Source organism: Mustela erminea, chromosome 9, assembly GCF_009829155.1.
Source record: "Mustela erminea isolate mMusErm1 chromosome 9, mMusErm1.Pri, whole genome shotgun sequence".
NCBI lineage: Eukaryota > Metazoa > Chordata > Mammalia > Carnivora > Mustelidae > Mustela > Mustela erminea.
In genome coordinates, this window is record NC_045622.1 from 13,175,114 (window position 1) to 13,202,386 (window position 27,273).

Consider the following 27,273-nt stretch of genomic DNA (forward strand, 5'->3'; position numbering starts at 1 on the left):
TTCTTTCTCCGTCTGCCCTTCCCCTCCCCCACCCCGTTCTCTTTCTCTCTCAAATAAATAAATCTTTAAAAAGAAAAAAAAAAAAGAAAACACACATTCAACCAATGCCCCTTTTAGTTACTGACTCTCTCTCTTCCCTTCTCACCATAGCCAAGTTTCTCAAGAAACTTGTAAATTATTGTTTTTTATACATTTCATTTATACCCCTGACCTCCTAAGGATGCTGATTTTATCTTAGTGGTTGCTCCAGGGATTACAATGTGCATCTTAATTTATCACAATCTACTTCCAACTAACATGGACTTGATTCTGGTAAAATATAGCAACCTTATTCCAATATGACTCCATTTCCTCAACCTTCCTTTAAGTACTTATGTTGCATCAATGTATGTGAGAAATGGAGAAATAAAGTGTTATAAATAGTTCATGAAGCTCTTTTTGTCTTTTAAAGAAGAAAAGAGGAAAAAGTATATTTATCTGGGCTTTTATTTCCTACATATTCATCTTTTCTGATTTTCTTTATTTCCTCCTATGGATTTAAGTTACCATTTTGTGTCATTTCCTTTCAGCTTGAGCATTTCCTTCCCTGTATAGCAGGTATGCTTATAAGAAATTCTCTGTCTTTGGTTACTTGGGAATGTGTTTATTTCACCTTCATTTTAAAGGATAGTTTCACTAGATATAGAATTTATGGTTCATGGGGTTTTGTTTTGTTTTGTTTTCCCAGCATTTTAAATATGTCAGTCTACTGCCTTTGGCCTCCATTTTTTTCTCATGAGAACTCAGCTATAAGTCATACCGTCGCTGCCCTGTATATGATGAGTCATTTTTCTCTTGCTACTTTCAAGATTCTGTCTTTGCCTTTCAGCAAATTGGCAAAGCGTGTCTATGTGGATCTCTTCTGGGTTCATCCAACAAGATTCACTGAGCTTCTTGAAACTGTAAACTATTGTTTTTTATACATTTCAGAAGTTCTTGGTCATCATTTCTTCAAGTATTTTTTTCTGTCCCTTTCCCTCTTTCTTCTCCTTCTGGGATTCCCATTACAAATATACTGGTACACCTGATCTTGTCCCACAGGTCTCCAAGGCACTGATTATTTTTCTTCAGTGACTTTTTCTCTGTTCTTCAGATTGGATTTTTCACTATTAATATTTCAAGTTTGCTGGTTCATTCTTCTGCCACCTAAAATCTGCTACTGAACACACCTAGTTAATTTTTCATTTCATTTACTGTACTTCTCAACTCTAGAATTTCCATTTTGTTCTTTTTTATCATTTCCACTTCCTTACTGAGATTCCCTAGTTGTTGAGTCACTGTCATAATATTTTCCACTTAGATATGGTTTCTTTTAATTGTCTGAACAAATGTGTAACAATTGCCATGAAGTTTTTGCTAAAAATAACATCTAGACCTACTCAGAGGAAGTTTCTTTTTTTTTTTTTTTTAAGAGATTTATTTATTTGTTTATTTATTTATTTGACACACAGAGAGAGAGATCACTAACAGGCAGAGAAGCAGGCAGAGAGAGAGAGGAAGGGAAGCAGGCTCCCTGCTGAGCAGAGAGCCCGATGCAGGTCTCAATCCCAGGACCCTGTGATCATAACCTGAGCCTAAGGCAGCCGTCCAACTGACTGAGCCACCCAGGAGCCCCTCAGAGGAAGTTTCTATTGGCTACTTTTCTTCCTGCATAGGGATCACATGTTCCTGGATTTTTCTTCAACATCTAGAGTGTTTGTTGTTGTTGCTGTTATTTTTAATAAAACTGAATATTATAGATAATAAGTTTATCCAATTCTGGATTATGATTTTTCCCCTGAGGACTGTTGTTGTTGCTGCTTTTGTTTTGTTTGTTTGCTTGTTTTTTTAGTAACCTTCTTGGAAATAATTTGAGAATCCGTCTCCCTGTGGTACGAAGCCATTGATTTTTCAGCTAAATTTAAAAAAAAAAAAATTCTTGGGGCACCTGGGTGGCTCAGTGGGCTAAAGCCTCTGCCTTCAGCTCAGGTCATGATCCCAGGGTCCTGGGATCAAGCCCCACATCGGGCTCTCTGCTCAGCGGGGAGCCTGCTTCCTCCTCTCTCTCTGCCTGCTTCTCTGTCTACTTGTGATCTCTCTCTGTCAAATAAATAAATAAAATCTTTGAAAAAAAAAGTCTTATTTTTATTCTTTAGTATGGCCTTCTTAAAGTCATCCTTGTGTCTACACTGATTAGTGACAAATCTGCTGACAAGAGTGCAGACAAGACAAGAGTGCAGGAGTGCATTCAAGGTTCAGACAGTTTCAAAGTTGGCCTCGGCTTTTATTCTTCGCTGGGCTTTCTCAGGACTTCCAAGCAAATACCAACCCCCCTGTAAACTAGATGTGAATGAAGAACTTACCTTACCCTGTTGTGGTTCTCTCATTAACAAGATCTCCTACTAAATTTCTGGCTAGTTAACCATTCTGCATCCTGCACAACCTCTAGCTAGCAAAGCTCCGAGCCTTCCACATTCGTTTCCTACCAAACTTGCTATTTTTACTGACAACACAACTAGGCATGAGGGTTTTTGGTGTTTTTTGGTTTTGTTTGTTTTGTTTTTGTCTTTTCCAGATCACATCAGCTGCCTCTGGATTTAAGGCCAGCCCAGTCTTAGTAACATTGTGCTTTCCCTTGGGGAGGGAGAGGAAAGGCTTTAGGGGCTCAGGCAAAAGGCCAAAGCCTCTCATTATTCTTAACACAAATTCAAAAGATTTTCATGAGTTAAAGCTTCTCAATTTAATGTTTGCCACCAATTCATTTTCAGAGCCCTAATGGTTACTTTTGACAATCCTGCCACTATCGTATTTGTTCTTTAGATATAGTATTTGCCAACTTCTCCACTGGGTCATTGAAAAAAGTCCTATTACTTCTACCTACCTCATTATTTTCAATTTCTAATCCGTATGTATTTTAGAATGTAGCTATTGTATTATATAACATGTTTATGTAAATATATTTGAATAAATTAGAGCGTACAATTTAAATGGTGTTATTAACATGTTCTATGATCGACTTTAGGAAACATTCTCTAAAATTCTCCACTTCCCCTTCCTCAGTATGCACTCACACCTCACCCCATTGCATTCTGATTTCTATTCTTATTACACTAGCGAAACAGCTCTAAGAGCCCTGAAAACATCTCTGCCACAAAGCCAGCATCCTTACCCTATTTTACCTTTCTACATTATTCAATAATGCTCCTTTTGAAATTCCTATTTTCCTTGGCTTTTATAATACCACAATCCTATTCCATCAACAGCAATTTCTTCATGTACTTCATGGCCTTATTTTCAACATAAGTACTAATGGTACTAAGGGTCTTATCCTTAAACCTATTCTTTTCCGTATGATCCCACATCAATGACCAACCACCATCTACCTGCTGATGAAACAACATCCTAGGCTCCATCCTCTCTCTGACTTCCAGAGTACATTATCCGATGACTTGATGCACAACTTTCACTTAACTGGTGCCTCAAACTCACCATGTCTAAAATAACACAGTTCATCTGATCTATTTTTCACTCTTATATTCTCCATCTTAGCAAATGACACTACCATTCACACCAATAACACGGTCAGAAATTGAAAAATCATCTTAAAACCCTCTTATTCATTTTCTCCTTGAACACTGATTTTCAAAAGATTTATTAGTAATCCCCTGAATGCTTAATTAATCTAAAATTTAAGAATACTGGCCACTTCTTTTATATAGACAATGATAAAACAAAAGCTTTAAAAAGAGAAGATGGAACTGTTATTATGGAAGTAGAGGAGAGGCCCCTGCCTGTGCCTAAATCTTAGTAACAATCACCGAAGAAAAATCTCTCTCTTCCTCTCTTTCAAAGGGTATTTAATAACAGAAGGGTAAAATAAGAACCTTAAAAAAAAAAAATGGGGTGTTTGGGTGGCTCAGTGGGTTAAGCCTCTGCCTTTGGCTCAGGCCATGATCCCGGGGTCCTGGGATCAAGCCCCTCATCGGGCTCTCTGCTCAGCAGGGAGCCTACTTCCTTCTCTCTCTCTCTGCCTTCCTCTCTGCCTACTTGTGATCTGTCAAATAAATAAATAAAAACCTTTAAAAAAAAAAAAAACAGGAGGGTAAAAAATACTTCATATTGATTGCTGCTATGTCCATACCCTAAAATTTCAGAACAGAAATCTGGCTTCTATTTGTAATAAAAGATCCTCCCCAAAATACTTCAGTGAAGTCTTTTTATACAGAAGATGGGATTCCTCAACCTGGTGAATGGGGAAAAAATATGTCAGACAGTTCTTGGGTTAAATCTCAGCCCTGTTACTGATTAGTTACATCTTGAGCAAATTATTTAACTTCCTTGAATCTCCATTTCTTTGTAAAATGATGATAAAAATATCTGTAATTCAAGATTACAGTGAAAGAGATGAAGTCACTACCTTACTTCAATACCTCCTCATCCTCAGATATTACCATACAGCTTCATAACTGGCACTGGCATGTTCCATCTCAGTTCTTCCTCACATGGCAACAATTCAAGATAATGTTCAATTCTTTTATGCTCTTGGTTCATTCATGCACTCACTCTTCCATTCAGTGAACAGTTACTGATCATTTCCCTTAGAAAATCTAAGTCCAACAGTATGAACTGGAGAGCAAGAAGAGCCGTGGAGACAGATACAATGGTGAGCTGACATGGCCCCTGAACTTCTGCAGTCTGGTGTCTGGTAGAAAGAGAAACCATTACATAATTACGAAAATAAATGTAAAACCACAGCAGATATAAGTACCACTAAGAAAGGATAGAGTGTAATGAGAGGATGCGATAGGGGAACTGGCCAAGTCAGAAATGTCATTCAAAGCCCTTCATAATTTATTGAGCATTTCCTATCCTACCAGCCTCATTTCCGGGCATTTTCTCACATACAATCTATAATTAAAGCACACTACACAACTTAAGGAATATGAGTATGCCCTGCTTTCTCTCATCCTGAAATCTTTCAAACAGGCTACAACATTCCTGCAATACTCTGTTCCTCATAGTTAATTCCAGCAAGAATCCAACACGGCATTCTTTCTTTAATGCCTCATCCACGTGACGCTAATATGAATCTCCACCTCCACCTGGTAATTGCTTCTCTCCTTTGTTCATGCCGAGCATTTTATGGGGAGATATTCTGAAATTGTGCCCAAATCCTGTCTTCTTCAGTATTAATTTCCCACGGTGCTGAAACAACTAATCACAAGGTAGGTGATGTAAGGTAACAGTAATTTAGTCACTCACAGTTCTGGAAGCAGTAAGTCCAAAATTGAGGTATCACCAGGGCTTCACTCTACCTGGAGGCTTTAGGGGAGAATCTTTTCTATACCTCATCTAGCGGTGACTGTCCGTGTTCCTTGACTTGTGCTTGCATCACCCTGATCCGCTTTGGTCTTTTTCAAGACTGACTTGCCTATTCTGGGTCCCTTATAATTGCACACAAATTTTATAATCCACTTGTCAATTTCTACAAAAATGCCAGCTCCGATTCTGATGGGGATGCTACTGAATGTAATTATCAGTTTGGGCAGTGAGTGGTATTGCCATCTTAACAACATTAACTCATACATTCCACGAACATGGGATGTTTTTCCCATCACTTAGATCTTCTTAAATTTATTTCAACACTGTTTTTGTACTTTTCAAACCATAAAATTTGCATTTCTTCTGTTAAATTTATTCCTGATTATTTTATTCTTATTGATGTTATTGTAAACTGTATTGTTTCCTTTCACTTTCAGATTGCTCACTATAAGGATATAGAAATACAACTGATTTGTGTATATTGCTCAACATGCAATGTATATTGCATATCCTGCAAACTTGCTGAACTTTTATGTCATTCTTATAGTTTTTCAGTGGATTCTTTAGGATCTTCTATATATAAGATCATGTCATCTGTGAGTAGAGTTAGTTTTACTTCCGCTGTTCCAATCTAGAGGTCTTTTATGTAAGACTTTCTTTGCCTAACCACTGTGACTAGAACCTCCAATACAATGTTTAAATAGAAATGGAGAGAGATGAAATCTTTGTTTTATTCCTAATTGGAGGAAAAAAACATCTAGCTGATCACCATTAAGTATGATGTTAGCTATGGGTTTTTCAGAGATTCTTTATCAGATAAAGAAAATTCCCTTCTACTTCTAGTTTGTTGAGTGTTTTTATCTTGAAAAGATGTTGGATTCTGTCAAGTGCTTTTTCTGCATCTGATACAATTGTGTCATTTTTGTTTCTTCTTTCATTGATATGATGTGTTAAATTAATGGCTTTTTGTAGTATGGATAACCAACCTTGCATTCCTGGGGTAAATTCCACTTGGTCATAGTGTGAAATTCTCCCCCTCCCCCGACCCCCACCCCACCCCACCCCCGGCCAGAGAGGGTTGGGGTGAGGTATTGGGGAAGAGGGAGAGAGAAAATTCCAGGCAGGCTCCATGTCTAGTGCAAAGCCTGAACCAAAGTCATGACTTGAGCCAAAATCAACAGTCAGATGCTTAATCAACTGAGCTACCCAGGCACCCCGTGTGTAATTAATTCTTTTTGCATGCTAACTATTTTGTTGAGGATTTTTGCATCCACAGTCACAAGGAATACTACCCTGAAGTCTTCTTTTCTTGTGATATCTTTGTCTCGTATTGGCATCAAGGTAATACCAACTGACCTCACAGAATGCGTAGGGAAGTATCTATTCTCATTCTTTTTTTAAAGAAGCGTTCTTTTTAAGAAGAACTGTCATTTCTTCCTCTTCAAATATCTGGTAGAATTCACCAGTGATGCCATCTGGGCCTGGACTTTATACGTAGTTTTTTGATTACCGCTTCAGTCTCTTTACTTAATATGCCTACTCAGATTGCCTATCTCTTCTTGAATCAGTTTTAATAGTTTGTGTCTTTCCAGGAATTTGTCCATTTTATCTATGTTAAATGATCTGTTGGTTTATAACTGTTCAGGTATTCCTTTATAATAATTTTTATTTCTTTAAGGTGAGTGGTAATGTCTGCTCCTTCATTTCTTATTTCAGTAATTTGAGTCTTTCTTTTTCTCTTGGTCAGACTAGTTAAAGATCTATCAGTTTTGTTGATCATTTCAAAGAACAAGCATCTGGTGTCTTGACTTTCTCTATTTTTTTTTTCTATTCCCTGTTTAATTAATTTCTGCTATAATTTTTATTGTCTCCTTCCTTCAATTTTGTTTAGGCTTGGTTTGTTCTATCTTTTCCAATGTCTTTCGGGTTTTTTGCTTTTAGCAACAGAGCATACATGAGCAGAGATGGGGTAGAGGGAGAGGGAGGGAGAGAGGGCAGGAAGGAGAGAATCTTAAGCAGGCTCCATGCCCACCAAGGAGCCCAATGGAGGGCTCAATCACATGACCCTGAATTTAGGACCTGAGCTGAAATCAAGAGTTGGACATTTAACCGGCTGAGTCACCTAGGCTGCCCTACGTTATAATTAAAAAAATTTTTTTTAGTGAATGCTCTAGGGTTTACTGTATATATTTTATCTTATCCAAATGGGCTTCTAACTTATGTTAGCTTAATTTTCCAGTGATAATATGGAACTATTACTCTTTTATAGATCTATTCCTTTTATTTTTGTAGTAATTTTTAATAAACATCACATCAATTAATGTTATAAATCCAACAATACACTGTTACAATTATTCTTTACTATCCTTAGTGATATCCTCAGCCCACTGTAGCTTTTATCACACACCTCCTTTGTGCCGTTATTGGCAAATATATTATACATATGTTACATTATAGGGAATGTATTTTATATATATATACACACACACACATATCATACATATATATGTATGAAGTCATACATATATATAATTTCATACAACTGCTTCTTAAATATATTAAGAGGAGAAATGAGAAAAGTATGCATCTCTTCTGTCTTTTACAATTATGTAATTACCTTTATTGGTGTTCTTTATTGGTGAACCCAAATTACCATCTGGGGTTACCTGCTTTTACCCTAAATAACTTTCTTGTGTATTTCTTGTAAGGTGGGCCTCTCCGTTTTCCAAGATCAGGGAATTCTCTCATTTTTTTATTATTGGGTGAAGGCTTTATTTTGCCTTCATTTTTGAAAAATAGCTTTACTGGAGGTAAGACTTTGGTTAATAAGTTTTTCTCTTTAAACACTTTGAAAATGCTATCCTATTGCTTTCTGGCCTCCATTTTTTGTGCTGAAAAGTCCAACGTGAACCTAAGGGGGCTCCCTTTAAGTGACACCTCATCTTTCTCTTGCTGCTTTTGATATTTTCTCCTTGTCTTTGACTTTCACTATTCTTTCACAAGCTATCTGTTTGAGGATCTCTTTTTGTGTAATCCTACTTGGATTTTGTTTAGCTTTCTGCCTACATAAATTATTGTTTTTCAATAATTGGTGAAGTTTACAGGCATTATTTCCTTGCATATTTTTTTCTTTTCCTTTTTCTCTCATCTTTTGGTACTCCCATTAGACATATGTTGTTGCACTTGATACTGTCCCACATTTCTTTGAGGCTATGCTCATTGTTCCTAGTTTGTTTTTCTCTTTCTTCTTTAAGTTATATGATCTCCATCATCTATCTACACAACTGCTTCTTCTTCTCCAGGTCAAGTCTAGAGTTAGGCTTATCTAATGAATTTTTTAATTTCAGTTATTTTATTTTCCAATTCCATATAGTTCCCATGTGGTTCATTTTCTTAATGATCTTTATTTCTTTATTTATACTCTAATTTGATATGACATCATCATCATATCTTCCTTTGGTACTTTAACTGTGAGTTACTTTATTTCTGTGAACATGTCTATAATGGCTACATTAAAGTCTTTTCCTGATAAATCTGACATGCGGTGTCTCTGACAGCTTCTTGGCTTGTTTTTTTTTTCCAGTGCATGGCTCATACTTTTCTGCTTCTCTGCATGTCTCATATTTCCTTATTGTTGGAAACTACACATTTTAGATAATGTATCATAGCACCTCTGGGTACTGGTATGCCTTTCTCCTTCTAGAAAATGTTATTGTTATTTACTTATTTGTTTAGTGACTAGTGGACTATTTCAGTGAAATTTATTCCCCCAACCACAGTGTTCAGCTTCTAACGTTGTTCCTCAGGGAAGCACAGATTTGGTATATCCACAGTCACACTCAGATCACTGGATCATCATGGTTCAGGAGGGCTCTCTTCCTTGACCACACCCAGCTGTTAGACTCCAATAATTGCTGGCCGGTTGCTCTATTGTTTTCAACAATGCCCTGGGGAATAAACTGGTCTATAAACAAGCCAATCAAATTCTGGTTCCTTTGAAGGAATAGTTTCTGAGATCAGTGTTTGATTTTTTGTTCCAGTCTCTGGAAGGCTGTTGTAATTTTTATTCCCTGAATCTCTCCTAGAATATTATAATGTTCTTTACCACAACTTCCACTATACTTTAGAATACTTTTAGGCTTCAAGTTCTTCCTTCTCTGTTGCAAATGAAGTCTGTTCCTCTGTGAACAAATTAGGAGTGATCAGTTTTATGGCTTGTTTCTCCCTCTGGGCGAATCTCTGAGCCAGGGCTCTAAGCTAGGTGTGGGGGACAATGGCAAAGTTCTATCTGAGTGGTAATTCCACTGTAGGAACTGAGAGCTCAGTGGAAGGAGACAGGACACAGGCTGGGGTCCTCTCAGTATTCCCCTCCTGGGATGGAACAACCAACTTACAATCTGAGGCAAGAATGATCTGGGCTCCAGTATTCTCAACATGCCACAACCAAATTCCACAAGTAGTGGCTAGGCCAAAGAGAGTCCCCGCTCCTGCATGACATTCACCTAGGACTTGGCTGCAAAAACAGGCAGCTGGAGACAGGAAGAGAATGCTGATATCGTGTTCCTCCCAGGAGCTAAGAGTCTAGGTTGGGTTGGGGGGACCTGTGTTCTAGGCCACAGTAGTCCTAATTGGAATTTCTACCTCACTGTGCTGGCAAGGAGGAGGGAGGGAACTGTACTGGTTTAAAAACCACTCTCAGAGGCACCTGGGTGGCTCAGTTGGTTAAGCATCTGCCTTCAGTTCAGGTCATCGAGTCCTGCATCTGTCTCCCTACTCATTGGGGAGTCTGCTTCTCTTTCCTCTGCTCATTCTCTCTCTCTCTCTCTCTCTCAAATAAATAAATAAAATCTTTTTAAAAAACCCCACTCTCATTTCTTACCAAATTTTCATAGATGTTCTTGAATAAATGTCTCTTCATTTGCTATTCAAACTTAGGACTATGGTTTTGGGGGTTTTTTCATCATTTTCATGTTTCATTGGAAAGAGGGTCAGCAGAGCTCCTCACACTGTCATGACAGAAGTCAATCTCCCAACTGTTCTTTTTTTTTTTTTTTTTTTAAGATTTAATTAATTTATTTATTTGACAGAGAGATCACAAGTAGGCAGAGAGGCAGGCAGAGAGAGAGGAGGAAGCAGGCTCCCTAGCGAGCAGAAAGCCCGATGCAGGGCTCGATCCCAGGACCCTGGGACCATGACCTGAGCTGAAGGCAGAGGCTTTAACCCACTGAGTCACTCAGGCGCCCCCTCCCAGCTGTTCTTTCACAAGGATGTGAAGGATCAGTATGTGTATGATTGAGGACTCTCTATGTGTGATCTGATTTAATCTTCACAACTGTGGGGCAGACACGACAGACAGTGCTTTTACAGATCATGAAACTGAATCCCAGAATCACTTAATAACTTCCTCCAATTAAATCAACAAACAGGGGGTAAGGAGCTTACTCCAAACCAGGCCTAACTGCCTCCAAAGCTCGTGTTCCTGATCATGCCAATTTTTTTTATCTTTTATACAGATCCTTTTAAAAATCAGAGCTCATTAAAAAAAATAATAAATCAGAGCTCATGAGCAGTTACATCCCTATGCAGTCACTATGATTTCTTTAGGAAATACATCATTTTCTTCCTCATCTGCATCTTTTATAATAACACTACAAGAAGTCCTATTCTGTTTCCTCATGTCTTACACTACATTTCCATAAAGAATCTCTGACCAATGGACTTTATCTTTGCTGTACTTTTTAAAATCTGTTTTCCTGAAGATCTACCTATTAGATCTGATGTGCAATGGGTTTGGGTCTTTGATTATTATAAACATTAAAACGACAAGGTCTCTTTTCTCCCAGGATTACCTTTCTGCATAAGCACATACAAAAAGCCAATTAAAAATACTATTAAGAAATGACGATAACTCCTTTAAAAAAGACTGAAGCTTCTTAGGCCCAAATTATAAGATTCCAGGGAAACTTGAACCCACACACACACTCCATACAGTCACAACTGACCAGTCATCAATAAGAATATTGCACTTTAAAAGTGACCTCATGCTTTTAAATGTACTTAAATTAGGAAGCACCAATATTCAAAAGACAAAAAATTTCTGACCACAACTGAAACCAAAACACAACTAAAAAAAAATAAATAAACTAGACAAATGTAAAGTATAAGAATAAACCTTTCTTTTTACTTATAAAACAAAACAAAACAAATCAATTAAGAAAGAATAAAAAGACATGTCAAAGCATATTTGGAAATTTAGCTTTTACCTCTGCTTGGCTCCATTTATCACTGTTATAAAAGAAATTTTTTTGGTCAGTTTTACCACCTCAAAAAGTCTGATTTCCTGGTAGCAGATTTCACTGGTTAATTCTGATGCTGCGTGATGTCTTAGAGGAAAAAATAGTTACTGTAGACAAAACCTCCCAACAGAAGAACCATCCAGGGAACGGTGAACACATGGTACAGAATATAGTTACATGTTATATTTAAACAAAGTTTAAAGAAAGCACTAGAATGAGACTGTTTGCTCCCAGTGTCTCTTTTCTCACACAACAGAGGCCCACACACCAGGCAGTTCTGCCACATGTGGTAACCCCCAGTGGAATCCGGCAAAGCAAAGACCCTGGGTCCCACGTTCAGTAGGGGTGTTTGTTTTGGGAGATCTGTAATCTCCACTGTCAACACCTCACTGGAATAAACAAAACAGCTTTGCTGAGGAAACAAAGACAGTGAAGGGACTTAAACAGGTAAACCAAAATAAAATTCTTGATCGAAAATGATAGCGCTGAGGGACAGCATCAAGTGACAGCTGCTCAAGTGGCAAAGGCACTGACCAGTTATTTTAGGTTCGCTAGGGTGTGCTCGATAGCTTTTTAAAGAATGCAACAGAGGTACTTACCAAATATTTCCCCTCCACTAGCATATTCTGTCACCAGATAAATCATCCGCTCTGTCTCCATAACCTGGTACAAAGGCAGGAAAGCGACAGACAGTGACACAAATGACAGGCTGATATCATAGGAAGAGAAACTAATGACTCCTCTTTTGTCATTTGAAATATTAATAACCATTACTGCTTAAAGGAAATTTAAAACACCGGAGTGGGGAACAGGCATAAATGAAGAAATGGGGGAAACAGGCATTCGTCCTCGTTCTTTTAAGTAGGACATATTTACTGCTTGAGAGACCATCCTTTTGTTGTTCCTTGAGGCCTCTGCAATCTCGTAAGCTCCACAAAAGTGAGAAGCAAAGAAGCTGCCAAGAATCAGAAAGTTCACATTCAACATTGATCACTTCAAGTTCAAAAATGCCCCCCCTCACCCACAAAAGCCAATCAAAGCGAAAACAAAGCCTGGGAAAAACAAGGGGGAATTACATGTGGATATGTTTTTTTAATGGAAGTAACAACTTTCCTCCTGTATCCACTTATTCAAAATTGGGAATAATAATGTAAATACTCAAAAGTTCAAGTAATCTACTCATTTGTATTTTGTTTTGGTCCCTATTTTGCCTTTCTTACTTAGTTGTAGTGTGTTGGCAGTCCTTTCTTTCTTTTTTACCTTTTACATTAAATATTTTTTAAAGTAATATATGAGCATCTATGCTCATGATAAACTTCTTAAATAGCTGCTACATTTTTTTAAAAAGGCCAAAGATTTCCTTCTTTCCAGCTCCCTCCATTTTATTCTCCCAAAGGAAACACTGTTAATAAGCTAATTTATTCTGTTAATTCTAGAGCAGTGTTGACCAATGGAAAAAAAAATAGGCCTCATATATAATTTTAACTTTTCTAATAGCCACATTAATAAGTAAAAAAAATAAAATGTAATTAATATTTTATTTAGTCAGTGTACCCAAAATATTATCATCTCAAAAAAATTTAATCATAAACTACTTTGGTTTTCACATTAATGAAAAGTATTAAAATTAAAAATTCAGTTCCTCATTCACTCTAGCCACATTTTAATACTCAATAGCCATGTGTGGCCAGTGGCTATCATATTGGAGAAGAGAATTTTAGACTTTCACCGTAAGTCACAGTTAATTATTTTGCTAAATTATTTCCATTACTTGATCGTTGACATCTTTACACATCAATACCATATAACAGCATTATGTGTTATAACCACAGATCTTCTGAATGGTTTCATGGTATTCCATCTTATAAGTGCACAGTACTTTTCTAATCTAATAACTGTATCGTCCTTTTTTTCTCTTTAATTTTTAAGAACTCTCTATATTGGTGATATTAGCTCATTGTTTGTTACATGCATTGCCACCAGGCTCTTTCTGTATGTTGACTTACATAACAATAACAAACATAAGTGCTCTAAACATAAGCAGGTGTTGAGAAAAAAAAAGAAAAGAAAAAAGTAAATGTCATACTATAAATCTCTTTTGTACCCCTGGGTGTACAGACTTTTATTGACTGCAAATGTTCCTTTCCTGTTAAATTTTTCAGTAGCTCAAAATCTTTCCTACACAGTTACCTGTATTTGGCTCCCTCTAGAAACTGACAGGACTGAAGTTTTGGCAAATGACCTGAAAACTACCTGGATACTATTTACAAAGACAACTTGACAGCCATTCACCTTGGCAGCCCGGAATCCCCCATTAACAATACTTGCTGCCAGAGAGCAAAATTAAAGCTTAAAAGAGGACATTGTTCAAAGTCGGGGCTGAAAGTATGAGAACTCCTGCCAGCTAATGAAATCTTGGGTAAGAAAGATCAACTTGGATAATTTAGTTATAAGGTTAATACCGACAAGTTAACCTCTTGAGAAAAGTCAGCCTCATAAGCCCCACAACTATTTAGAGATGATTTATTTTAAAAAGTGAGGTCAAGAAGTTTCCTCAGTCGATCAGGATAGGAAGGAAGCAGAGGTTAGACACCTCCGAGTTTGCAGACACAAGGCTTCAGGCAACACTAGGAAGCTTTCACGGGTCTGCTTCTGGGGCATGATGTAGGCGTGGTTCCACAGAACTGAGTCTAATAAATTTCAACAAGTTGGCTCCTGCTGATCTAATTCATTTCATGATGTGAGCAGCTGATGCCAGAAAAGAGCCCTAGAGCTGTAGCCTTAACCATACACACTAACATCACGATATGCTTTCTTTTCCATAAAATTAACGACTATGAAAGCCTGCCCATTGAACCTCCACCCTCACACACGGTGCCATGCCTGGGCCAGTGACTGTTACTGCAGACTAAAGCAGCAGATGAACCGAGTGGGTGGCCACTTCCTGGACAAGTAGGTGATGGCTGTTCTAGTAGAAAGCAGTGAGCAGGGCTGGCCCTGGGCAGAGGCAGAGCTGTGGCTGCCTACACGGTGCAACCTGAGAAGCACCCCAAAGCCCCACCCCTCCCAAAATGTCTCTTCCACCAGCCTGCTAAGGCAAGGTCCTCTCTTCCTATCTGGCTTGAAATTCATCATTAGATTTACTACTTTTGCAGTAAGGTAAGGGAATCATTGTTGAGGATGGCAGGAAATGTGCACGGTTCTTGGGAAGCTAAAAAAACCAGAATGGAAATCTCTTCCATTACACCAAATCAATCTTGAAGTGCTTATCAAATGCTACCTTAGGAAACAAAGTCTAGGGCCCTACTAGAAAAGAGATGGGTTCTAACTAACAAAGGGGCCATACTTAAAATACCCTTTGCCATCCTTAAGTCATACCGGGATCACAGAAAGGAGTACTTAAGGAATGTTATAAAAAGATAATACTCTATTAACCTCTAGCTTTTCATCCCTAAAAATTCTCTGTTCCTTTGGCTTTTCCATTCTGTTTTAGGATTCGGATCTACATAAATAAGTTCTTGACATCTTCTGAATAATCCTTTGGCGTAATCCCCACACAGAATGATACCCATGTTTTAAAGAACAAATTTAAAAGGCTTACATGGGTAAGGCGGACTTTACTAGTAAAGAGCTAGATGAAACCTGAGTGCCGAGTGGGCAGGAAAACAGTAGGATATACGTGTGAACACAGAAACCAAGAAATGCTGCAGATGTTCACCCAGACACCTTTTCTTCTATACACACAAGTAGCAATTCTGGGTTCTTCACTCCCATAGGCTCTATCACAAAGGAGCCTACCTGGTACAGCCTGATGATATGGGGGTGGCAAAGCATTTTCATAATTTGAACTTCCCGGAAAATCTTCTTCAAGTTTTCTTCATCCAGCTGGGTCTTGTCTATGATCTTGATAGCAACCTGAGAACAGAGGAAGAAAATTTACTCTGATGCATGATTAAAAGCAGTTCACTGCAGAAAATTAAATCCACTTTAAGATGTTACATTCCACATAACGCAAATTACCAGCATTTTGTTTACAGAATGTCAATGAAGAAAATTATTTTACTCTTTTTAAAAAGTCATGAAATGGATTCCTAGCAAGTTGGTCTCAAAGGAACAGATTCTAAAAGCTAATGGGTCTTTCTGCCATTTCTTAAACTGCTCCAACGGTAAAACCCTAAGACAAACAAAATACTTCCTAACTCCACAGATGGGATCACAGTCTGGCAAATCATGCTTTGATGCAGACGATGGTACGCCGGGTCTCTTACGAAGAGGAAATGCTTAAAGGACAAATACAGGACGAGTTAGTAAGGTTTGACCAGAAATTCCACTGGTGCATCCCACAGCTCACCAGGTGCTAACATAACTCAATAGTAGTAGTGGCGGGGTACAGCGGGGTAGTAGCAGAGTCACTATATACCGAACATTACTGGGCACCAAGCAGAATCCTTAATGCTTTCCAAGTACTAAACCACTGATACCTCGCAATACTTTACATTACTGTTAACCTTATTTCACAAATAGGGAAACTGACACATAGAGATGAAGTAATTTACCCTAGATTAAGTCATTTACAGCTAGGATGCACCAGATTCAGGATTAAAGCCCAGGCTGGTTGGCTTCACAGTCAAATTCTTAATGGTAATGTTCTAAAAATCTGAAGATCTTTCTGTACTGTATATACACTGCTTAGCAACAAACATCTATTTTGCCCATCATTGTTAAGCTATCCAGCAGCATATACACTTTTATTATTTTTTTAAGATTTTATTCATTCAAAAAAGAGAGATACAGTGAGAGAGGGAACAAAACCAGGGGGAGTGGGAGAGGGAGAAGCAGGCTTCCCGCTGAGCAGGGAGCCCAATGCGGGGCTTGATCCCAGAACCCCGGGATCATGACCTGAGCCGAAGGCAGACACTTAACGAATGAGTCACCCAGGTGTCTGGCACATATATTTTAAAACAGAATGAAAGACGAAGAATTTTTTTTACTCTACCAAATCTAAACTTCTTCACTATTATTAGTGATATACTCAAAATACTATGTTGCCCTGAAATAAATCTATATCTCTGTCTTAGTTGATCAGTAAATAATCAAAGAATATTAGTCTGATGAAGGACCAAGCAAAGCTAAATTCTAGCCCCTTCCAATTCTTCCAATTCTATGATTCTAAACTCTGAGAGAGGGAAAGGGACCTTACTGAGAAAAATTTAAAAAACCAGGGGAGCAAAATACCAATAATAAAAATGCTCAGCCCAGAGCAATAAAGACTATATGGAACTACACAAGGTAGATGATTCCAATGTAAGAATGACTAACGTAAAAGTAACTTTGAAGTTGGTTCAGGTATTAGAATGAGGACTGATGGAAGAAAGGCCCAAAGAGACAAATTTCAGCTCAATTCCAAGAGCGTCCAATCCCTGCCTAATGATGGAATGTGATAAGATGAGCTGAATGTAGTTTAAGCTACCAAGATTCAATCAGATACAGCCTTAACTTCAAGGAGCACACAATCTAGTAGGGGAGAGTCATACATGAAACAGACAACAATGCAGTGTTGGAAACAGAATCAACAAAGCTATAAGCAAGGTATGATGGTAGAACAGAGGATGGAGGGCGCCTGGGTGGCTCAGTGGATTAAGCCTCTGCCTTCCGCTCAGGTCATGATCTTAGGGGCCTGGGATGGAGTCCCGCATCATGCTCTCTGCTTGGCAGGGAGCCTGCTTTCTCCTCTCTCTCTCTCTGCCTACTTGTGATCTCTTGTCTGTCAATTAAATAAATAAAATCTTAAAAAAAAAAAAAAAAAGCAGAGGATAGAGTATGACCTTCACCGGGGCGAGAAGCAGACACAGGGAAAGACTTCACAAATAAAGCAGAACTTGAGAAAAGAAAGAACTGGGATAGGCTGAGAAGGGGTTAGGAAATTATATGAAGAGAAAGAGCAGAATCGTTAACAAATCACACCAGCTGTTCGATCTCCTAGAAGAAGTCTTCTATCATCCCACCCTGGACAAGGGGGACAGCTCAGTGGCAGGGTGTCTGAGTGCCTCCCATCAGCATTTCTACTTCTCCTCGTTACTGTGCCGTATCACATTCGGGACCTTAACTCCAGCAACTGGTCTGGCATCTGTACTTGGTTCTCCAAGAATAGCTCCCAAAACACAAAAATCACAGTACACAATGTCCTCTTACAGAATAAATATCTGGATTTCAATAGTAATTAATTATTAATAAATACTTACACATGAATAGCACATTATACTTGACAGATTGTTTGCATATACATAACAAGCTTAGAAACTTGCAGCCTTAGCCCTGTCACAGAGCTCCCCAACTAGTGTGCTAGAAATGGGATACAGGTGTACCCAAGGCCATGGATAGGTAGCAATGGATCACCTCCAGCCTCAAGAAACCTCACTTGAGGGGCGCCTGGGTGGCTCAGTGGGTTAACCCTCTGCCTTCAGCTTGGGTCATGATCTCAGGGTTCTGGGATCGAGTCCCGCATCAAGGCTCTCTGCTCAGCGGGGAGCCTGCTTCCCTCTGCCCTCCCTGCCTACTTGTGATCTCTGTCAAATAAATAAATAAAATATTAAAAAGAAAAAAAAAAAAGAAATCTCACTTGCTTACCATAGAGAAAATAATTATTTTCTGTGTGTGCCATGAGAATGGAAAGCAATACTAAGATCTGTTGATTGTCAATTGTCCAACGCCGGGCCTCAGTTCACCTCACCTGCCCGTGCCTGCCAGTGGACGGCACAGAAACAGCACTGGGGTAGAGGGTGGAGGTGGTTAAAGAGGGCCTTCAACACATTTGACTGTATTTTTGTACTTTTTCACCCACAAGAGAGAACTGAGTCACACATTAACTGGGAGAGTCATAGGGCCTCCCGATTCACTCCTCCGATGAACTCCTTCTAAATTTCAAATGCGTTCTGAGGCAGTAAGATTTTCACAAAGGCAGAGAAAACCAAATCTAATCATCTATGAGAACACAGCTGGCTACAAGATCTTATATCCCACACACCTAGAAACTATTTTTAATTTGATAGAGATAATGGTATAGTATGGATGTCGTTCTGCATTTCATAACAAGTGAATCTGTCTCCCCATAAAGAGACTATGGCCCCACATACTGATTTGCATTCTTATCTTTCCAGGGAAAACTGCATTAAATATGATCTGTTCTTCAAAGGTGGATGCAGAGAGCTTTTAAACATCAAATCCCATCTTCTCCTCAGTGAGATTCAAGATACAACAAGACCCGGGCAAAGCTTGGCCTCGCACCTGAACATGGAGTCAAAAGGACGGACGCTGGCACCCAGCTGCCTGGGTTCCAAGTCTCAGAACTGCCCTTTTCATGTATAATCTTGACCAAGCTATGTAATTTGTCTGTGGCTCCTTATCTAAGAAATGTGGGCAACAGAACCTGCTCTAAAGGCTGCTGGACGTAAGCTCACGGCTGAAGCCTGCTTTGCATACAATGCCTGGCATGTGGTGAACAGGCCTTCTGTGTTAATTACAGGGACTGCTCTGACCTGTTCGTTTGTTTTCTGGAATCAAGCCTTAAACCTTAGGCATTTGTTGGCAAAAATGAGATTCGCTTCACTAAACAACAGAATCCTGGCTCTCAGACACATCAGTTCCTAACTCAAGGGGCAAGCGGAGGGGGCCAAGAGGCGAAGCAGCTAACAATTTGTGGGCCGCATTCAGAACCAACTGGTGGCTTCGAGCTGCTGTGGGAAGAACATGGAAGGAATAAAGCTGGGGGAAAAACGCATTCCATTCGGGAGCGTCACACCAAGCCACAGGACCGAACCCACAGCAGGACCTGATCTTCAGGGCTGTGCCAGGGAGAGCAGGCTCTGCTTCCCTTCACGGTGGGCCGGGGACCCCCTGCCCTCCCGACTCAGTACCAAAGCCAGAGAGGAGGACACATGTGTCACTGGGCACACGTGCCTGAGAGGACCACTGAATGGAAAAGACAACCTCCAAAAGCTTCGGCTCCTGTTTTAGCTGCAAACTAGAAGATGGAAGTTTTCCAGAAAATGGAAAAACACCAATGAAACCGAGAAACAGACCACGTCAGAGAGCAGGGAGTTGGCAAGCGAGTGTGATTATTCTGACACTACCTGAAGGGCTCGGTGATTGTGAATTTTCACTGCCACAGATCAGTGGCGGCTACACAATCAGGGTTTTGGCTGGAAGTACACACTCGCTGCTTGAAAAATGGAATGCGTCCACAGCACACGGTAAATTGGTAGGTAAACGGAAGATAAACTCTCCAAGAATGTTGTTAAGATTCTGGTGTTGAGAATCTATGAATCACCTCCTTGTACCTCCGTATGAAAAGTGTAACAAGTAAAAAAGGAAACTTCCAATATATTACCAAGGGACCATATATTTCTTAAAGTTTCTTGTTCTATATAGAATTCTTTTTCTCTTGCAAGAAGCAGGATTTTATGAACTGACGCTAATATTAATTAAACACGGCACTGTATCCAAGATGTTGCTTACAGATACAGCTTGCCTAGAGACCTTGGGAATTTCTCTACCCAAGATATTTCCATTCGACGACCCCTTTTTTCACCGGCATGTGGCATGACAAAAAATTAAATTCAGATTGTGTCAAATTTAAAGTCACAGTTCTTTATTATTCATTCTAGAAGGGGGGAAAACAGCTATTTCCCCTTTTAGTTCTCACTCCTAAACCACAGTTCCTTTAACTCTTACCTAATTTTTGCAAGCACAGTAATGTTCACAGGGAATGGAGTTGAAAAAAAAGTGCTTTCTTCACAACAGGCAATAATTCACTTGCGTATCCTGACACCGAATTCACAGGCAAGATAAGGAGACAATAAAAACCAATAAGCCAAGGAAAGGTTCAGTATTAAGATCAAAACAAACCACCCTTCCCCCTCACCCATCAGGAAAAAAAGTGGGTTCTTTCGTTCAGGGATATGCAATGGCAAATGGGACAGTTAAAGAAAGGAACCACTTAGGAAGAAAATGCAGACCACAAGTGCTAAAATTCCTCCAGAAAGAGAAAGCGCACTCCCCTAAACCAGTATGCAGATGTACACACAATAATTTCACAAAATACAGTAAGCTGATTGAATGCTTTTAAGAAGGGAAGAGAAAACATTATGGGTGTGGAAAAAAGTTTTTTTTGTTTTTTTTTCCCCCCAATGTTCTCTGAAGCAGTTCTACTCATTGAAATGCCTTAAAATTTGGCAGATATCAAAGTTTTTGCCATTGTGAATGGTTTCCAAAGGGGTTGTTTTTACCTTAGGTTCTGTAGCTAAATTTTTTTAAAAGATTTTACTTATTTATTTGAGAGAGAGAATGCACAAGCAGGGGAAGCAGGAGGTAGAGGGAGAAGGAGAAGCAGGTTCCTGCCAAGCAAGGAGCCTGACTCAGGACTCCATCCCGGGACCCCAGATCACAACCTGAGCGACAGGCAGACGCTCAACCGAACCACCCAGGTGCCTCGGTGTAGGTAAATTTTTATTATCTATTTCTTGATTTCTAGATCATTCTCAGCTCAGATCTAGTATCATTTCACAGTTGAGATATGTACTGTTCAATACGGAGCACAGTGGCCACATCTGACTACTGAGCACTGGAAATGTGGCCAGTGCAAACTCCTATGCTCTGAATGCTAAATACAGACCAGATCTCAAAGCCTTAATATTAAAATGAGAATATAAAAGATCTCATTGATAAACTTTATATTGATTACATGAAGAAATATCATTTTAGAGATACTAGGCTAAATAAAATATATTAGGAAAAACTAATTTCTTTCTTTTTTTTTTTTTTTAATTTATTTGACAGACAAAGATCACAAGCAGGCAGAGAGGCAGGCAGAGAGAGAGGAAGGAAAGCAGGCTCCTCTGTGGAGCAGGGAGCCCAATGCGGGGCTCGATCCCAGGACCCTGGGATCATGACCTGAGCCGAAAGCAGAGGCTTTAACCCACTGAGCCACCCAGGCGCCCCTGAAAAACTAATTTCAATGAAAAGGCAACTTACAGAATTGGAGAAAATATGGTAGACCATGTATCTGATAAGGGGTTAATTATCCAAAATAACCAAGGAATTCATATGACTCAACAAAAAAAACACAAATAACCCAATTTTAAAATGAACAAAGGACCTAAGTAGCATTTTCCAAAAGAAGACATACGAATGGCTAACACATGCCTGAAAAGGTACTCTACACCCCCAGTTATCAGGGAACTGCAAATCAAAACCACAAGATACCATCTCGTGCCTGTTAGGGTGTCTATTCAAAGACAAGAGATAACAGATGTTGGCACAGATATGAGGAAAAGGGAAGCTCGTGCACTGTTGGTGGGAATGAAAACTGGTACAGTCACTATGGAAAACAGTATGGAGGTTCCTTAAGATATTGAAAATAGAATTACCAGCTCCAGCAATCCCACTTCTGGGTGTATATCCAGAGGAAATGAAGTCACTATCTCAAAAAGGTACCTGCACTCCCATGTTCATCGCAGCATTATTCACAATAGCCAAGGTATGGAAACAACCTAAGTGTCTGCCAACAGACAAATGGATAAAGGAAATGTAGCTTATCTATCTATCTATCTATCTATCTTTCTATCTATAGATACATATAGCTACATTTTCTTTCTCCCCCCGCCCAGGGCTGAATAATATTCAGTTGTGTGTATATATGTATCTGTGTGTGTGTGTGTGTGTATATCTATCTATCTATAGATAGATAGATAAGCTACATTTTCTTTATCCATTTGTCTATCTATAGATAGATAGATAGATATACACACATACACACACAGAGATACATATATACACACAACTGAATATTATTCAGCCCGGGGTGGGGGGGAGAAGGCTTTGTGATGACATGGGTGAACCTGGAGGGCACTGTGCCAAGTGAAATAAGTCCGAGGGAGGAAGACAACCACATTACCACATGGTATTACTTATATGGAATCTAAAAAAAAAAAAAAATAAAGTCAAACTCATAGAAACAGAAAGTAGAAAAGTGAGTGCCAGGGGCTGGGGGGCTGGCAAGCAACAGGGACAGGCTGGTAAAAGGGTACAAACTTTCAGTTAAAAGATGAATAAGGCCTGAGGATCTAATGTAAAACACGGTGACCATAGTTGATAACACTATTGTATAACTGAAATCTAAGAGGATAGAATTGAAATGTTCTCACCAAAAACAAACAAAACAACCAAACAAACCAAAAAGGCAAATATGTGAGGATGAACGTGTTAATTAACTCAATCAGGGGAGTCCTACACGATGTATAAGTATACAAAACAACATGTTGTGCTCTTTAATATTTTACAATTTTGTCAATTACATCTCAAGAAAGCTGAAAAAAAAAACACAACTAGTTTCACCACTTCTTTCTACTTTTGTAAATATGACTACTTGAAAAATTTTTTAAAATGATGTATGTGGTCCACATGGTGGACAATGCCAGTAAGCTGCCTGCTCCAACACGTACTACACGAAGATGACTTCTGAAATACTGGACTCAATGTTGAGAACTGCCAGTTACTGATCTCGAAGAAACTTGGCAGGCTGCAATGCACTCAATGCTCAAACACCGCCTTGGGAGAGAATCTTAAATTAGGTCTCAAAAGTTGCATTCCAAGAACTCAATTTAATTCCATTAAAAAATGTTTATTGAACAACTGATGGGCTTAAGGTGGTGCCCTTGTGCAGTCCGGTAGAAGCTAGTCTCGACAGGGTTCTGTGGAAGAATTAAGTTTTACTCTTTTTTTTTTTTTTTTAAAGATTTTATTTATTTATTTATTTATTTGACAGACAGGGATCAAGTAGGCAGAGAGGCAGGCAGAGAGAGGGGGAAGCAGGCTCCCTGATGAGCAGAGAGCCCGACGTGGGGCTCAATCCCAGGACCTTGAGATCATGACCTGAGAAGGCGGAGGCTTTAACCCACTGAGCCACCCAGGTGCCCCAAGTTTTACTCTCTTAAGATAGTAGGCTAAACTGGCAGGCACTAACTGGACATGATTAATGATGTCCCACATGGCCATGGTCAGGACGTAAGCTGGCCATATTCTTGGGAAATCCTGTCTCCTGCGTTGCAACCAACCAAGGAGGACTCCATATTTGAGTCGGTAACAAATAGCCAAATCAAGTTTTAAGGGACAAAGCTATGACAGATATTTGGGAAGAACTGACTATCCTATCCATTTTACATATCAATCACAATTCCCTTTCTAGAACAATATGCAACTGTGAAGCCTAGGAATTGACTGAGATGTTGGGATTCCAGCCAACAGGAGAACGCAACATGACCACCAAAAGTGAGAGTAAATCAGGTTTCAGTGAATCCCAAAGGAAACCGTTCATAATATCTAGCGGGACTTAAGGTCACTTACTTTTCTCTACTTCTCTGCTTTGGCTGTACTAAACAGTAAAAGTGAAATTGTTCTTGTATTTACGTCTGGAGGATAGAGACTCGGGAGCTTCCTGAAGTGAGAAAAGGGACCAAGAACCATACGTTATTCTTGGAAGAATTCCTAAGGTGGAACATGGTCAGATTGTGCATAATTAATCAAAGGAAATTTTCTGGTGATTACTTGGAATTCAAGGGAGAGAAGGGAAATTTTTCAGACAAAAAGAAAATGATTTCTCAGTTCCAGTAATTCCCATCTGGTTAACATTTACCCTCTCAGAAAGCAGAAGTCCTAGGAGTATCTCTAACATAACGGGCAACTCTCTCAGCCACACCGACATTACTACCACTGCTGTCATTTCAACACTGACACAGTGCCGGCAACACTTCGTGTGCTTTCCACAATGTTGAAATCAACTCCTGCCTTTAAGTTTCCCACTGAAATGAACTAAGTGAACAAGGAGTGGAGAAGAGGATGGAGTTGACCATAACAATGAAGAATTACCTACAAAAAGCAGTGCCTGACCCATTTCTAGGTATCTATTTCCAGTTGATCATGACTTGGAAGCTGAAGAGGGAGAATGAGAATTGGACCGATGGCTTAATTCCAAGGTTAGGGACCTATTTAAAAGAATACCCTGAAGCCCTCAAACAAAGGACAGAAGGGAAAGAGCAGGAAAGAGGCCGTGTGACTGAAGAATGCAGAGCAGAGAGGAGACTTTGAACACTGAGGGACCGCAGGAAGGCATTGGAGAGGAGAAGAAAAGGATTAAGAAGGAAGCTCCAAAGGTTCAAACTGGCCACCGAAGAACAGTATCCCAAAGAAAAGGGTATTATGAAAAAATAGTAATTATCACAGCAATGTTCTGAAGTAAAAGAAAAACAAGGAGCAGCAGTTAGTCCAAGGCAAAATTTAAAGTTATGGTAGAAAATGAAGCTATGAAGAATGGCAGTTGAGTCCCAGAGAAGAGAGATTAGACATGTGGGTGAAACTTGGCAATGACCTCAACTGTGAGGTTAGACGGAGGCAGAAAGCTGAATGAATTTCAAGATGAATTTTCTTAATGAAGTACTCTGTCCTGGAGTGCCAGCTCATGGGTAAAAATAACACACACTCACAGAAGAAGTGCGCTCTTCCCAAGGACGGCATTTGTCAAGGAGCCTGTGTCCCGTTAAGCACATTTCGCTATAGTACCTAGAACACTCAAGCTTTTTAAAGCACCAGCTGGAAAGAATGCTGAACTCAAGTGGCCCGCATAACTTTCTTATACTTCCCTGATGGAGATTTATGACACTGAGCATGGTGCTAACCTTACAATGGTAGTGTTGTTCCTGGTGAACAGAGTCAGCAACAGTTCATATTTTAAGTTGTTTTAAATTATATTAATATGCCCCCAAGGCCTAATAAGACAGCCTGCAGTAGCAAAAAGTTGAGTGAACCAAGGGAACACAATAACAGCTGAAAAACTACCCTAAATTCCTCATCCTTTACCTTTCCCAGCTCTTTGGTAATGAAAACAAAGGGAAAACTGGAAGCAATCTCCATTACCAGGGAGCACCTCATCCTCCCTATTTCTGAGACCTGCTTGTCACGCGTGCTCACGTCCCTACTGTGAGCTGTCACAATATATGTCTGTGTCGGACCAGGCTATCTAGTCTGAATGATGATGCTGGGCTGTCTTCCCTGAATTAAAGACCCAGTTTCCCTGTGTCTGTTAAAAACATGGCACCAAGTACCTTCTGATGGGGTTTCTTAATCACAGCTGCACACCATTAGTGCTGGCAGGGAGAAAAAAAAAAAAAGAAAAAAAAAAAAGCTCCTCTGGGATTCCACCAAAATGAGACTATTTGGGGTGGTGGTTTTTAGCATTTATTCTGGCTTCAATGAGTTCCCTATAGTTAATGGTCACCACATTTGCAAATCAAACATTTTATATTTCCATGGTTAATGTTTGTGTTTGATGGGCTGAAGAGTGAAGTTTAAGTAAATTAAATCACTCCTCTGAAAAGTCTAATGGTAAACAATTAATTAATTCTCAAATTTCTGGTATTTATTCTAAAGGCAGGAAGAACACTATTGATAATCCTGCCATAAAAAATATGAAAAACTTGCTGTGAAGTGTGTAAACCTGGCGATTCACAGACCTGTACCCCTGGGGATAAAAATACATGTTTATAAAAAAATAAAAAATTTAAAACATCTTCAAAAAAAAATACGAAAAACTGCTCTATTAAAATGTAATTCATTATCATATGTATTATTATTGTATATATCTATATGTTAACAGTTTGTACCACATTGAATGTAAAAACACAATTATATGAAGTATGTACTTAATATAAGAGACTTCACATTTAGTAAACCTGTTTGTCCTTTCCTGTAGCAAGATTAAATGCATCCTAAATTCTGACCTTCTATGACAGTCCTAAACTGACGTTACAGGGCAAGTCTAGAATTTTGATAACCTTTTAAAGTATCATCAAGGATTTTAAGTTATCATAATGGTGCACTGACTGACTAAAATGTTGAATACAGTTAATACCAGTGAGGGGCTTTTTTAGTCATTAAAAGTATCCGTAATTTAAGCAAAAACCAACCCATTACACTGTCTTTTGGGCCCTCTTCTGATCTTGACAAGACTGTTTTTAAGCAAGTTGATATGACCCATAACTCACTACCAAAGGGACCCCCAAAATCTCCAGACATCAGAAAGTTTCATTTAAAGTAGACATATTTGCATAAATATCTTCTCAAAAAACAACAGATTATGAGGAAAACCATCCAGAAACTCAAAGGAATGAGACCGATGAGATGAGCGAACGAAGAGAGAATGCAGAGAACTGCAGGGAAATGAAACATTCGTTGATAACAACCTCATACTAAAAATCATTCTCTCTCCATGTTTAGAAGTCCTTTTGAATTTTCCTGAGGTCTTTGGGTCACAGATTTCTACAGAGAACACAATGACATCTCTGAAACAAAGTCAAACAAAACCCCGCCAATAAATCAAATGTACTTTTCTGAGTAGAAGATGGCACAGGATAAAGAGTTCAGGGAAGGAGAGACATCAGAACTAACATACACAGTATCGGGATATTTTCCCTTCTAAACAAAGTCTTGCTAATACAAGAGAAAGAAAGAAGGGAGAGAGAGAGAGAGAGAGAGAGGGAACAGGAAAAGGAACGGAGAGGAGAGGAGAGGAGGGGAGGGAGGGTGGGAG

General features: G+C 39.2%; 1 protein-coding gene across 11 annotated transcripts in view; it reads right to left on the minus strand.

The window, feature by feature from the left end:
• SIK3 (SIK family kinase 3) overlaps positions 1 to 27,273 on the minus strand; it is a 259,966-nt gene that overhangs the window by 115,075 nt on the left and 117,618 nt on the right. For all 11 annotated transcript variants that reach the window (XM_032358640.1, XM_032358641.1, XM_032358638.1 and 8 more), the window contains exons 2-3: positions 15,435 to 15,551; positions 12,236 to 12,299 (exon numbers count right to left, since the gene is read on the minus strand). In XM_032358640.1, coding sequence (XP_032214531.1) covers positions 12,236 to 12,299; positions 15,435 to 15,551 — 181 coding nt within the window. The remainder of the gene's footprint in view (positions 1 to 12,235; positions 12,300 to 15,434; positions 15,552 to 27,273) is intronic.